The sequence below is a fragment of the Psittacula echo genome (assembly GCF_963264785.1).
Source record: "Psittacula echo genome assembly, chromosome: 5".
Classification (NCBI taxonomy): Eukaryota; Metazoa; Chordata; class Aves; order Psittaciformes; family Psittacidae; genus Psittacula; species Psittacula echo.
In genome coordinates, this window is record NC_137739.1 from 80,060,431 (window position 1) to 80,073,930 (window position 13,500).

The 13,500-nt window shown below is 37.4% G+C and overlaps 1 protein-coding gene across 3 annotated transcripts in view; it reads right to left on the minus strand.

Annotated features, from left to right (window-relative positions):
* EXOC5 (exocyst complex component 5) overlaps positions 1-13,500 on the minus strand; it is a 30,086-nt gene that overhangs the window by 3,210 nt on the left and 13,376 nt on the right. For 2 of the 3 annotated variants that reach the window (XM_080617676.1, XM_080617677.1), the window contains 13 exons: positions 12,866-12,930; positions 12,407-12,435; positions 12,147-12,256; positions 11,606-11,650; positions 11,366-11,506; positions 10,628-10,710; positions 9,981-10,190; positions 8,659-8,806; positions 6,866-6,974; positions 4,959-5,079; positions 4,119-4,205; positions 1,334-1,442; positions 171-386 (listed from right to left, as the gene is read on the minus strand). In XM_080617676.1, coding sequence (XP_080473802.1) covers positions 171-386; positions 1,334-1,442; positions 4,119-4,205; positions 4,959-5,079; positions 6,866-6,974; positions 8,659-8,806; positions 9,981-10,190; positions 10,628-10,710; positions 11,366-11,506; positions 11,606-11,650; positions 12,147-12,256; positions 12,407-12,435; positions 12,866-12,930 — 1,473 coding nt within the window. Of the gene's footprint in view, positions 1-170; positions 387-1,333; positions 1,443-4,118; positions 4,206-4,958; positions 5,080-6,865; positions 6,975-8,658; positions 8,807-9,680; positions 9,717-9,980; positions 10,191-10,627; positions 10,711-11,365; positions 11,507-11,605; positions 11,651-12,146; positions 12,257-12,406; positions 12,436-12,865; positions 12,931-13,500 lie in introns of all 3 variants that reach the window. The other variant, XM_080617675.1, reaches the window with a different exon arrangement.

Sequence of the window (13,500 nt, forward strand, 5' to 3'; positions counted from 1 at the left end):
AACTGCTCTTTGGGCATGATAAAGACCTGCTGGTATAGTAGAATATGTAACATCAGTACACAGAATGGCGATGTTCAAACAGAAACAAACTATTTTTATGAAAAAAACCCTATTAGAGTCCTGCTACTGATTTCGACATGGCTGTACATCACCAACCTGTACACACTTACCTTGAAGTCTTTGGCACACTTCCTATATTCAGCCACATCACATATAGCTAACATGCCTCCCATGCAACTGTAGGAATATTGCTGTAGATGTTCATAAATAAGTCGATGAAAACGAACTCCAAGCTCCATTAAAACTGTGTCCACATTCTTGCCATCCATAGAATTTCTGATTTTTTCCACCTGCTTTCTAACATAGCCACAGACTTTAACACAGGCCTGAACAGGAAAAAAGAAAAATAAGTAACTTACTTTCTAGAAACCTGTTCTTCTCAGAGTGGCTTCCATATCATAAGCTGAACATCAGCCACTAAGTCTTTAAGCTTCTCACAAGACATAACTGAAATCAGTAATTTTCCAATTAATAATTCTTGAACAGTTTATTTGCCACACGAAGACTTAAAAATGCAAGTACAAAGACAGATGCAAGACAGTATTCACTTAAGTTACAGTTCATACCAGTTCCAAAAAGTCTGATTTAGTCTCTCAATTCAGAAAAAGATCAACCAAGGGGTGGGGAAGAGGAGGAAGTAATTAAAAACCTTGTCAGCTGCAATTCTAAATTGAAATAAACAGCCATACAGGTATCATCACCCTTCTGACACAGTACCAGACTCTACATCCACTTCTCCCATTCTCACCTAGCTGCAGGCATTGAGGCAATGCTCTCACTTCTTCCACTGACTGTAGCTTCTTCTCCACTTCTCTCTGAATCATTCCCTAACAAGAGCTTAGCATAACCTAGCACTACAGCTTCTTAGTAGCCCGCAGCCATTTGGTGAGAGAGATAATGTTCTGCAGCAAAGAATGCTGATGCCATGCCCATGACACTTTGTCATGCCCCTGCCATCCTAGGGAGAAAAGTGGCCAGCAACTAGAGAGTACCTGATAATTGATTTTCTGAAACTGATAGCTTAAAGGTAATTATCAGCTATAAGCCTTGTTCCAAATCTGTGCCTCTTAAGAGGTGAAAGAATGTGACAGTGTCTGACATGAGATACAAAACTGCTAATGTGCTTTTCAGATTGAGAAAATAGTTCAAAACAGACTGTTAGTGCAAAATGGAACAGCTAAGTTAATGTGTGTTTGATAAGAAACATCTTGTACCCAGTAACAGTGATGAGCATTTGAAGCTATACTGATGAGCTTGGACTTAGCTTACTTACATTAGTATATTGAATCAAAACATTGTTTTCATCTTCTGGTTTAAAATCTGTCTTCTTTTGCTCTGCAGCCAAGATGTGTTTCATCTGTCCAATCATACAATTCAGTGTCCTTTAAAGTTATAAATACAGGTTGGGTTTCAAAGGGAACATTTTGATTTCTGTGGTTTTTATATTTATATATACACTAATATGATTCTATATAAAAGTAAGCAGCATAGAGCATAAACCCTACTACCTAATATTTGAGTAATCTACAGAAAACACACATTTATTATAAGAAGCAAGCAGTGCTAGGCCATGTCAAAGGAAACACTTCATTTAACAGATGTACAAACACATAAGCACTCTTCTCAGAGAAGATGCACTTCATTTCATGTAAGAAGTTAGAAAAAGGAGAATCAGCAAAAAAAAACCAACAAACCACCTCAACAACCCTAGAAACTCTTTCCTCCAAGTTCTTGGAGCAGAGCATACAGCATGCTGGCCAGCTGGTTTTAAAGGGGATACATTAATTGTAAGGTAATCAGTTCAAATTCAGCTCTTCAGAGAGACTGGATACCATTCTTCAGTGAAGAGGGAATCAGAAAGCCAAAGCAAGCATTCCAAAGTGTTTAGCAGAATTAGATCAAATTGCATATTACTCAGAAGCAAGCATCAAAAAACACATGGAAAATGAAGGCAGGAGGGAGAGGGAGGAAAAACCTCTCCCTTTGCCAGAGCCTAGTGTTTCTCTTATCCTCAGAAATCTAATAGAGTTTTATAATGTCATTTATTTCTGCCTTACAGGATTTATCTTTCCAGAACCTTATCTAAGGTCAAGGCCCTGGTTTACTTCAAGTCCAAACCAAAGGTCAAACAGCAAAGCACCCCTGAGAGAAACTTTCCTCTGTCTCTTCTTTTTTTTTTTTTCCCCTCCCATTTTTGTTACTCTCTCATCCTTCCAATCTTCCCAAAGGAAACAGTCAAGGCCATTACAGGCCCTGAAGGATTCCAGCTGGGGTGAAGGGGATTAAAATACACGTATCTGAGTAGGGGTGAAGGACAGAAGCATATATGTATCCAAAGGAAATAAACTCCTTTTTTCTATGCATAGAGCTCAGACTTGCATTTCAGGTGTACTTCATTCAGCAATCCAGAAATGGATAGAAATTTAAAGAAATTCTATCTTGTATTCTCTTCAATTTCCATTTTAAATAAGTATTCCTAGAAGGCTGTTTACAGAGAACATACACTGAAAGAAAGCCAGCTGAACTAATTTTGTTTGGCTAACAAATCACTTTTATAGCAGTACACAATAGCTATGAATGGCATTCAAGAAGCTATTGGACCTTTTCAGACTGGCTACTGTTGAAACCATCAATGTTTAAAGTTTGCTTTTATCTTTTAAATTCAATCATTCCTTTAAGCAAGACAATAATTTTTTAACAGCATCAGTGGCACCTCAAAGCAGCATGTTAGCAGGCCCACAAACATTTTACATGTTTCAAAACTAATCTCTCATATATGCTCCAAAGCACAAGTTTGTTTTTGTTTTGTTTTGTTTTGTTTTTTAAGTCTCCATGCACAAATATTTGAATGTACCTTTTTCCAGCAGGGAATTGTTCTCCTGAATCTTATTATCACTTTTAACAGATTAATTATTTTACACAAACAGTAACAAATTACTCTAATGTTGATGACTGACCTATATCTGTTTGGATCTGAGTTTATGGCCTCAACAGTTCAAGTATTTCAAATCTGTGTGTAAACCTCTAAAGTCACTTCCAGCAGGAACAGCTAAAATCTCAATTGCCACTTACACATTTCTTATCTCCATCTTTCTTTTTGCACCTACAGAAAATGCAGGTGAAAATAATATACTAAATCTTTCTCAATCTCAGTAGGACACAAATGCAGTGCCTGTTTTCCCTATACAGTATTTCTGATCTCATCGCTCACCAATATGGTGTGATCCTCATAAAAACCTCAATGAAGTTTTCCAGAGTAGCCCTTGTTACTCTCAGGATGGCTTATTTCTGTTACTGTAGAGAGAAAACAGGCACAGAAAGTTTAGGTAATGTGTTCTAGGTTGACTAATGCCACCTTTAAATATGGGAACATTACATGCTCCCCAAACCAAAACGCCTTGTGCAACAGCTCCATTTCCTAATATTAAACATACTAGTCTGTTCTTTTCCTCTGCTGCAGAACAGCTATGATTTTATTTTACAATTTTTATAGCTAACCTCTCATTTTTATTTGGAGAAATTTAAAAATAAATAAATAAATAAATAAATAAATAAATAAAAAAGAATTCAGTGAGTCAAAGCAAGTCAATGTCAGGATCAAAATTATTCCAGGTCCACAGACTTCTCTGACTAGGTCTAATCCATAGCACTGCGCAAACTCAAGCAAATCATCTAACCTGTTTTTGTCATACTTTTCACCTAATGGAAAGTCTTTAGCTTATTTCAATCAGCATTCCTTCCTGCTTCAAAGTCGAAAAAAGTAGTCTGAGACAATAAGGTAAAACTTAATTATTGGACTCTTTCTACACAACCAAAATCCTTTCATGTTCTTCCAGGAGTATTGCAGAAAACCTGCCATGACCCTCTAAACAAAATCTAAGTTTCCTATGCACAATAATGCATACTTACAGATTAAAAAAAATGGAAAAAATAAAATTTAAAAAAAATCCCACAACAACTGTGTTTTGAAATACTACTACCTTAAAAGGAAAGTTAACATACATCACAAGAGTTTTACAAGAATTAATAATTAACAGGAAGTTTAAATCCCTACTTGCCTATCAATGCCCATATCCAGCTTCACTTCCATTTGTTCGATGATATCCTTTTTCTTCTGAAGACATTCAGATAATTTAGGAGAAGAACTGCAACAGTACAGAGGATTGGGTATGTGACAATGTTAAAATAGAAAAAAAAAAAAAAAATTAAGATTCGTCTGCTGGGTCTGCTACTCAGAACAGGATTTTGTAAAGATTTCCCATCAGAAAGTGCTATTTCAAGTGTAGCTAGCTGGGTTTGTGAGTGCTGATGGATCACACTGTGACGTGCCCCAGGCAGCATTGTGTCTACTGAGTGGTGCACCTCACAGCTGTTGCCATCCCCAACAGGTGAGCAAGTAAACCCAGCTTTTCACACACACTAGTTCAGAGCACATCAGTGTGCTCTACCTCAAGTGTAACCAAAAATGGAGTCCCAATAATACGCAGCTTTCACGTAGTTTATGTAGCTCCCGGGGCATGGCCAGCTGCTCCCTCCACAGATGTTGAGGTGCCCCTAGGAGTCTCAGCAGCCTCAATATAACCAGCTCACCCCAAAGCAAATCCACAAGCCTCCTCTAGTCCTGGCATGTAACACACTTGTGAGGTCTCTCAGGAGCAAATTATCTTTCCTTCCTATCAACACTCTTGGAGTTCCCTCTCTCCCATTAGTTTTCCAAGGAACCAAATCATTTAACTTCCCTTCTCCCCTCTTCCGTCACAGCATTTTATCTTGCCTCATCATCAAGCTGAACCACTCTAAGAATAAACTCCTCTTAATAGAGATGAAGCATGAAACAAATTGCTTTCTTCACCAAAAATGACCATTCACAAAAAAAATGCTAATCAAAATAAAGGTACCTGATCAATGGCATCAGATGATCATTGAATTGCTTGTCAAATAAATGGAAAATAGTATTGGCCTGGTGGACAACATCCAAGAAATAAAGATTTGCGTTCTTTGAATCAGAAGAGGGAATGCCTAAAGCAAAGAAATTTTCATCAGGATTGTAACGATATGCAGTTCTTATAATTAGTATGATGATTTTTTTAAACATGCAGAATTTTTCCATGACTGCTTAAATCACAGGCTTAGAGTTTCAAAAATTTACCATGGTGCCATATATAGAATACTTATCATAGCTATATGAGGTAACAACCATAAGCACAGAATATGTTGCTTTTCAAAATTTCCAAAAGCAAAATGGAACAGACAATTTAAATATTTCTTCAGTACATGAGTTTTATGCTTTCATGTAGGAAAGCTAGGTTCTCACTGTCAAGATTTTTAATACAAGCAGTTTTCTTATTTACTGTCACTCTTAAAAATGCACAGGTATACAACCAAGCATGAAATTCTTACAAAACATAGGACACTATGCTTTAATATTTTGATATTTGATGGGTGGACCACTCCATAGATAAAGAACTGGCTGGATGGTCACACACAAAGAGTTGTGGTCAATGGCTCGATGTCCGGCTGGAGACCGGTGGCCAGTGGTGTCCCTCAGGGATCGGTGTTGGGAACAGTCTTGTTCAACTTTTTTGTCGGTGACACGGACAGTGGGATTGAGGGCACCCTCAGCAAGTTTGCCGATGACACCAAGCTGTGTGGTTCGGTTGATACGCCGGAGGGAAGGGATGCCATCCAGAGGAACCTTGACACACTTGTGAGGTGGGCTGATGCCAACCTTATCAAGTTTAACCATGCCAAGTGCAAGGTCCTACACCTGGGTCGGAGCAATCCCAGGCACAGCTACAGGTTGGGCAGAGAAGAGATTCAGAGCAGCCCTGCAGAGAAGGACTTGGGGGTGTTGGTCGATGAGAAAATGAACATGAGCCGGCTTCAGTGTGTGCTCACAGCCCAGAAAGTCAACCGTATCCTGGGCTGCATCAAAAGGAGTGTGACCAGCAGTCGAAGCAGGTGATCCTGCCCCTCTACTCTGCCCTTGTGAGACCTCACTTGGAGTCTTGTGTGCAGTTCTGGTGTCCTCAACATAAAAAGGACATGGAACTGTTGGAACAAGTCCAGAGAAGGGCCACGAGGATGATCAGGGGACTGGAGCACCTCCCATATGAAGATAGGCTGAGAAAGCTGGGGCTGTTCAGCCTGGAGAAGAGAAGGCTGCGTGGAGACCTCATAGCAGCCTTCCAGTATCTGAAGGGGGCCTACAAGGATGCTGGGGAAGGACTATTCATCAGGGACTGTAGTGACAGGACAAGGGGTAATGGGTTAAAACTTAAATAGGGGAAGTCTAGATTGGATATAAGGAAGAAATTCTTTACTGTAAGGGTGGTGAGGCACTGATATGGGCTGCCTAGGGAGGTTGTGAATGCTCCATCCCTGGTGGTGTTCAAGGCCAGGTTGGACAAAGCATGGTTTAGTGTGAGGTGTCCCTGCCCATAGCAGGAGGGTTGGAACTAAATGATCTTTAGGTCCTTTCTAACCCTAACTATTCTATGATTCTATAAAAACATTCTCCTGCCATGGCACAGAGAACAATTAAAAGAGGTAGGAAGTGCTGATGTTCCAATTTCTCAGATACAAATGTTTTTGATACACAGATGGAAGCATGCTGTCTTCTATTCCCCAAATTGAAGTTACACTTCAGAAAACATTACATGCCAACTCCCAAACACATAAAACAGATTTCATTTAACCAATATATTCTAAACAAGGCCAATCAATAAGGCACAGCAAGGACCTGCAAAGATCATCTACACAAAAAGGCCAATGAGTTGAAATTCTCAGAAAATACTATACTCACCAGCAAGGCCTGTTTCTAACGCATAATCAATGTGTTCAGTACATAAGAAGTCTACAAGCATAGAAAAAATTCTGAAAGCATTCTTCGGTAAGTCAGATGGATCAGAGAGCTTTAAAGAAAAAGAAAAAAAAATTATCCTAAAGGTCAGTTCTACATACATTTGAAAGTTTATCCGATATTGCACAGCGGATAAGCTGAAAATGTAACAAGTATTCCAGAATAATTGGAGTTTTATTCCAAATGAAAAGTATTCATAGCCTTTAGTGTTCCGCCTTTAGCATCATTAAACCCTTCAACATGATCAAGTAAACTGAAGCTAACATGCCACAGGATGCTACAAAAAGCAGAAGTATAGAGTTCCTAAAAATGACAACAGTAATAATGAAGGAAGATATTAATTAATAGTTCTTAAAACACAACCGTCCAGATAGAATCTCAGGTATTACCTAAACTGCATGCCACTGTATACTAGAAAAGCACATGCAGAAAAAATTACTCCATCCATACCCTGCCTTTTATCTTTTTACTCAGCTTCTGTCACTGGCCATAGTGACAGGCAGGACAGTACGTTAGATGGACCTTCAGTCTCACCCAGTGCAGCTTGTCTTTCATCACTGCCACACTACTGCAGACAAAACAATACAGACTGAACAAACCTCAGCTACATTTAACACAGTTCAGCTGGAGTCAATAGAGCATGAAAATTTTTATGAAGTAATGTCCACATACACACACAGCATCTGCACCTTCATGAGCTGTAAGCAACATGGGATTTTGGACACCAACTTGTCAGTAAATCCCTTTTCCAAAGAAAAACGTGACAGGGCTTTTTTAAGTAGGAAATACAGCTTTGTGTTTTAAGGAATTACATGAAGACTTTATGAAGCTAGCAGTAAGCAAAGATTACTATTGCAATACAAGTTAGTTTACATAACACCACTCCCAAAGATTTCTGCTGTATTCACCCCCAAAAAACCGCAACAACAAAACACCATTACAGAGATTTCCAGGCACTGAAATGATTCGCTATATGGTTACATACTGTATTACCAACTTATTTTTCCTAAAGCAGTCACAGGCACTAAGCTAGTTTACAATGTTAATGGCATTAAAATTTGTTAGAAATCAGTATATTTAGCTAACTAAAAAAAAAAAACAAAACCCCAAAACCCTAGCATTTAATTTCGTAATTAAATTTCAAGCGGTTTCATTTAACACTAAAGTACCAGACAAATAGTAACTGACAGACAGTAAAATAAGCAATTTCATCAGAAGAAATATACTTCTTTTCGGTTGTTGTTGGACTAAAGCACTTAGAGAACAGTAGAGCATTACCCAGGTAAACAATGCTAAAGATTATTCCTCTCAGCATTTTATTGGTGAAAATTCTCTAATACAAAAAGAAATGACATAGGAATGACATTTCAAGGAAATGACATTTCCTTGACATAGGAAACTAACTGTTGAACTATATTTTTGAAGCAGGAAAAAGGCTTCTCAGGTCCTGGGTATAACTTAATAAGAAAAGCAGAGTAGACAGTAGGTTTAATCATCCTCACTTGTTCCAAAAATAGACAGTATTAAAAGCCACAAAATACAACTAGAGCCACATTTAAAAAGGAAACCCTTAGCCTCCACCATGACCTTGTTTCAGTGAAGAATGCAAGAGAATTAATTTTTTTAATAATGTCCTTCCTTTCTTCCTATCATGCTTCAATCCAAAATTGAACCTCAAGATTTAACTTCACACACAAAATTATATCACTAATGGAGATCACAGGAAGCAAACTTACCCTGTGACATCTTTCAAAAGCTTGTTTAGTTTCTTGCAAAAGGTTAACCACCACTTCTTGCGACAGAAAAGTTTCTCCGTGTGTGTCAATACTTGGCCCCAGTGGTAAGTTTGTACGTTGCCTTATTCTCTCTTTGAGGTCTTGAATACTAGAACAAACATATACCAAAAGAAGATTTCACTGGATGGAAGTTTTGATGCTCAAGTTCAACAATGATTTAGGATATTTTAGTTGTTAACTTACACAGAACTCAAGACACAGTTTAGGATACACAAGCATTAAGACAGTCTTGCAAGCTTAACAAAAATTGCCAGTAAATGCAAAACTACCACCTCTGATTCCATGGTTAATTGTGTTCTATCATGGCACGCATGTGCCACAGGACCAGCTATTCCCCATCATGGAATAAGAGTAATTTCAATTGAATCCTATGACACTATGCTCTGTGGACAAAGTTTAGCCTCAATACATTCTGTCACACTGTACTTTCAAAGCACTAACAAGTTTTGTATCTCATTCACACCCTCAAATCCTCTCCATCCATCCACTATCTCAGCAGTCCTGATTTAGTCAAGCATGCTGCAACACATTGCCATGCATAAAACGACCCATAAAGTTACTCACTACAATTTAATTTTTCCCGAGAAAATTAAATTTTCACCTTTGTTTTTTAACTAATTTCTTTGCTGCTGCTCTCTCCAAATCACTTTTCACTCCTGACACACTGAACCCTGTAGCTCTTTGAAAGTCGCAGTAGTCTCATCACCTCTGCTTCACACAAGTTTTAATTCTTCCTTTCCCACTTTTCACTAGTCCATTATTATTTTCTCTACCCTGATTATAATGAAGTCTTGCTTTACCTTTCTCTAAGTCCATTGCATCTTCTGGACTCATTAAGAGCTTTCTCACTGACATTGCTATGGTCTTTTCCCCTTCCTAGGTCTTGGGAGGGGACCACAAGACCTGGGCAGGTGAAAAAAAATGTATGCTTTTAGATACACACATATACATGCTTTAGGTACCTTAGTTTTGCTTCAGTCCTTTTGTGGATCTGGATCCTAAGTTGAAACATAGGTTTAACTGGTATTTTTCATTTTCCGTGAGTGTATAAATACCATGCATCACCTTTCACATGTACCAAGAGCAATACGCTTTTTAATCAGAACATAAAGTGATAGCAAATTATAAAAAGCTGTAGGTCATTTTAGAAGCCTGCTCTTTCACAGTTCATGACTGCACATCCAATGTGGCAAACGCTATGTTTCTCCCCGTACCGCCTCCCTTCCATTTTAAAAGTACAAAACTTCACAGAAGAAACTTACCCTCCAGTGCCAATGGACCTTTTCTGGTGGTTTTTGGAATCATAATAGCGTTGCAGAATCATAGCACTCCTACTTTTCAAATAACCAATTTCTACCTCAATGTAATTCTCCAAGTAGGAAATGAAAATGGATTTGATAAGCTTAGACAAGAAAGTCTGCTTATCAGTACCCAAGTTAAATTCCATCAATTTGCTTGACAGATTAGTAGTTCTTTATGCAAAAGAAACAAAGAAGAGAGGAGGAAAAGGTTGAATTTGTGTGAATTACAGCATTACATGTTTGTAAGTACACAACACAACAAAACCCTGATTGCGTTAAGACTTCTAGCAGCCTTACATTAAAGAATTTTGCATAATTCATGTTTAATTACATACAGTACAACTGCAATCAAGTAACTTGCCAGTGAGATGCAGAGGACTGGTTTTTACACGGTATAAAAATTCTTCTCAAAGATCGGTATATTAAACACTTCCCATTAAAAATAACAATGACAATTTAAATTTTTTTTTGGAAAGCAGTAATTGTAAAGGTTCATGGCCATAATTTTCTCTTTTTTTTTTAAATGAGAGTTTACGTTTTTGGCTTTTCTTCCTACATCTTGATAATAAACAAATTACAGGAGAATATCTACACCAATATATAAATACCTTGTATATAGATCATAGAGATTCTTAAGATACTGTTCTGCATCTGATTTCCTGTGTTCCTCCAGCTGGTCCTTTACATAACTCTGTAAAATTTAGGTACATCTGTTAGAAGAACTAGAAAACACACCTCATACTCAGTACTTGTCAGATTATATTTAGTTTACTGCAAAGTGTGTTATCTTAAGGTAATTCGTATATTCTTAGGGTTTACATCTCCAATTTACAGATCCTGCATTATCTACAGACAGAGTTAAAAACATCTTTTAGAAGAAAATTATTTAATAATACAAAGCAGTAGTGTGTGAAGCAAAGACAAAAGACGGATTGCCTCAGGAATGTGACTGACCAACAAACACAAAATCCCCTGGTTTTAAGATTCAAAAGCACTGGAGGCCTAGGGGCATTTCTGCTTGACAGTAAGCAAAGGAGATGCTTACATATTTGCTTATCACAATACATACACAAGCTTAGAGCTTTCTTGTTGTCGAGTATTTGAACCCAAATATTCTTTCCTGTAACATACTAAGTCAAAACTGACATACAAATTTGGTGTTCAAACACAAGCTCAATCTCTACACTATAAGGTGAACCTACAGGCAAATTGCCTTTTGCAATAGTCAGCTATGATTCCACACCCTTATACAAAATTACAAATATTGTAAGTTGTCATTAATTGTTATTACTAGATATAAAATTTATTTTTTTCCTCAAGTTTCCTCAAGTTAAATTTTGAAATACCTGAAGTTTAACTTCAAAGATATTTTGAATGAGTTTGGCTAGTACAGTCTCTGGACTGCTAAAGACTTCTCCAACTTGCTTATTCACTCGCTGGCAGAGAATGGCTGCATCTTCAAAGACATCATTCCTCAGGAATGCACCCTAGGGTTTTAGAAGCACATTTCATAATATATTTACAACAACCTGTATGACCAAATCAATCAAGACCCAAAGAGATACATTTGAAATAAAACGTGTTACCTCTTGACACTGTTTTATGTAGACATCAACACAATGGGAATAGCCCTATGGAAGAAGCAAAACAACTCAGTGTTAAAGCAGGATGTCCATACTTCAGTATAGAATAAAATCAAGAAAATACAACCCTTGTGAAAAAGTTATTGTTAAAAAAACAAAACAAAAACGAAAAAAAATTCATCAAAAGTGTAGACTCTTTCAAACCCATTGTTGTCACAAACCTAAAGTTACTTCAACTTATCCCCACACCACATGGATATACACCAGAAATTTCAACACTCTTTCTCAAGCATGAAAACCAGTTCACATGCATACAAGAAAAGATCTTAGAACGGCCTCTACTGACCTTGCCTCCAATCCACTATTATCTGCCTTTATTCCCCTGCATTTGATTTGAGATAGAACAAATATCTCAGCATTTTTAAAGTTACATGTTATCTGAAATAGTGGTTGTGCTCATGCAAATATGTTCAATTAAAACAGGCACTTATCATATCATGGGTTGTTTTACTTATGTATTTAAGTTAAAACCCTCGGGTTTTACCTTGAAATGAAGCAAAACTGCTGCTACTTCTCTCATTCTGGAGATTTCGCCTCTCCGCTGTGCACTGGTAAACTCTTGAATTAGCTGGCACTCTAAGTCATGGTACTTACCTGTAGAGGAAAGGGGATAACAATGAAAATCCATCAGGTTACGTAACACAAGCACCAACAAACCCTGTAATAGTGACATTATTGCATACTTCTTTAATAATCTTTAACAATTCAAATATAAGGAATATGGATCAAAGTGGATAAACTTACTTGCTATCTTTGATTTTACTTCAGAAAACCTGTTAACAACAAAAAATACCATAATTAAATTCAAATCCACATCACAAGCAAAATCACAGACATCCTAGATCACAAGTAACAGGCACTCTACTTAAAATGAGAACATACAACACAAAGACAGCAGAAAAGTTACACACTTTATATCCATAAAAACCTACAAACATCTAATTCAAATCTAGCATTAAGTCGACACAGCAAAATTATCCCATTAAAAGTCTGTTAAGCAGTTTAGGATGTGTATGTAAAGATGATCCTGAAACATGAGCTTGTGAACACAAATTTGAGAACAGAAGAGACAGAAATAAGAACACAATCCATCTCAAAAGCTACACGAATCACTAAGCACCAAAAAAGTAGACAAGGGAAGCATTAGAAAGTTATAGCTATGTGAAGATTATTTTTTTTAAAGATGTTCAGATAGAATATTACCTGTCAAAAGGCAGTTCCTGTGCAATCAAGTGTAGTTTTTGAATAATATCAGCTGCCTCTTTAATCTGTTAAGAGTAACATGACAGAATTACTAAACAAGGTCTGATTAAGGGTTGTTCCTTTCCTTCCCCTTCACTGTCCAATTTTCCATACATGTAATTCCTATTTCTAAAGCTCGCTGAGTTGATATACCCGTGGAAGAGATAACCCCCTTAAAGTTCCTGTGTGTACTTTCACGATGCTTTAAGGGTTGGTATTTTTTTAACATAAAGTTATGTAGGTCAAAACATAATAAATTTTTAAAAGCCTAGTTATATGCTCACACTGGGCACGTTTGCGTAGGTGTGTAAGCTACCTGGACAAATAGCTCATCACTGCACTGTGCCAACATAGTTTTACAGCTTGCAGACCAAAGACTCCTCAGGGCTGATTAGATCAGAATGTGACTGGAGCAGTCTCATGAAAATCTGCAACCTTCCAGGTGAGAATAAAATATACAGCTGTAACTCAGCACTGACTGAACTGTAATGTTATCTTTTACAAGTGATTAGGATAGAAAACTTAATGAATCACACCCATCCAGAAGAGATCTCTGTTGAACTCCAAAGCAAGATGGCTAGCCATCCTTTCAGACA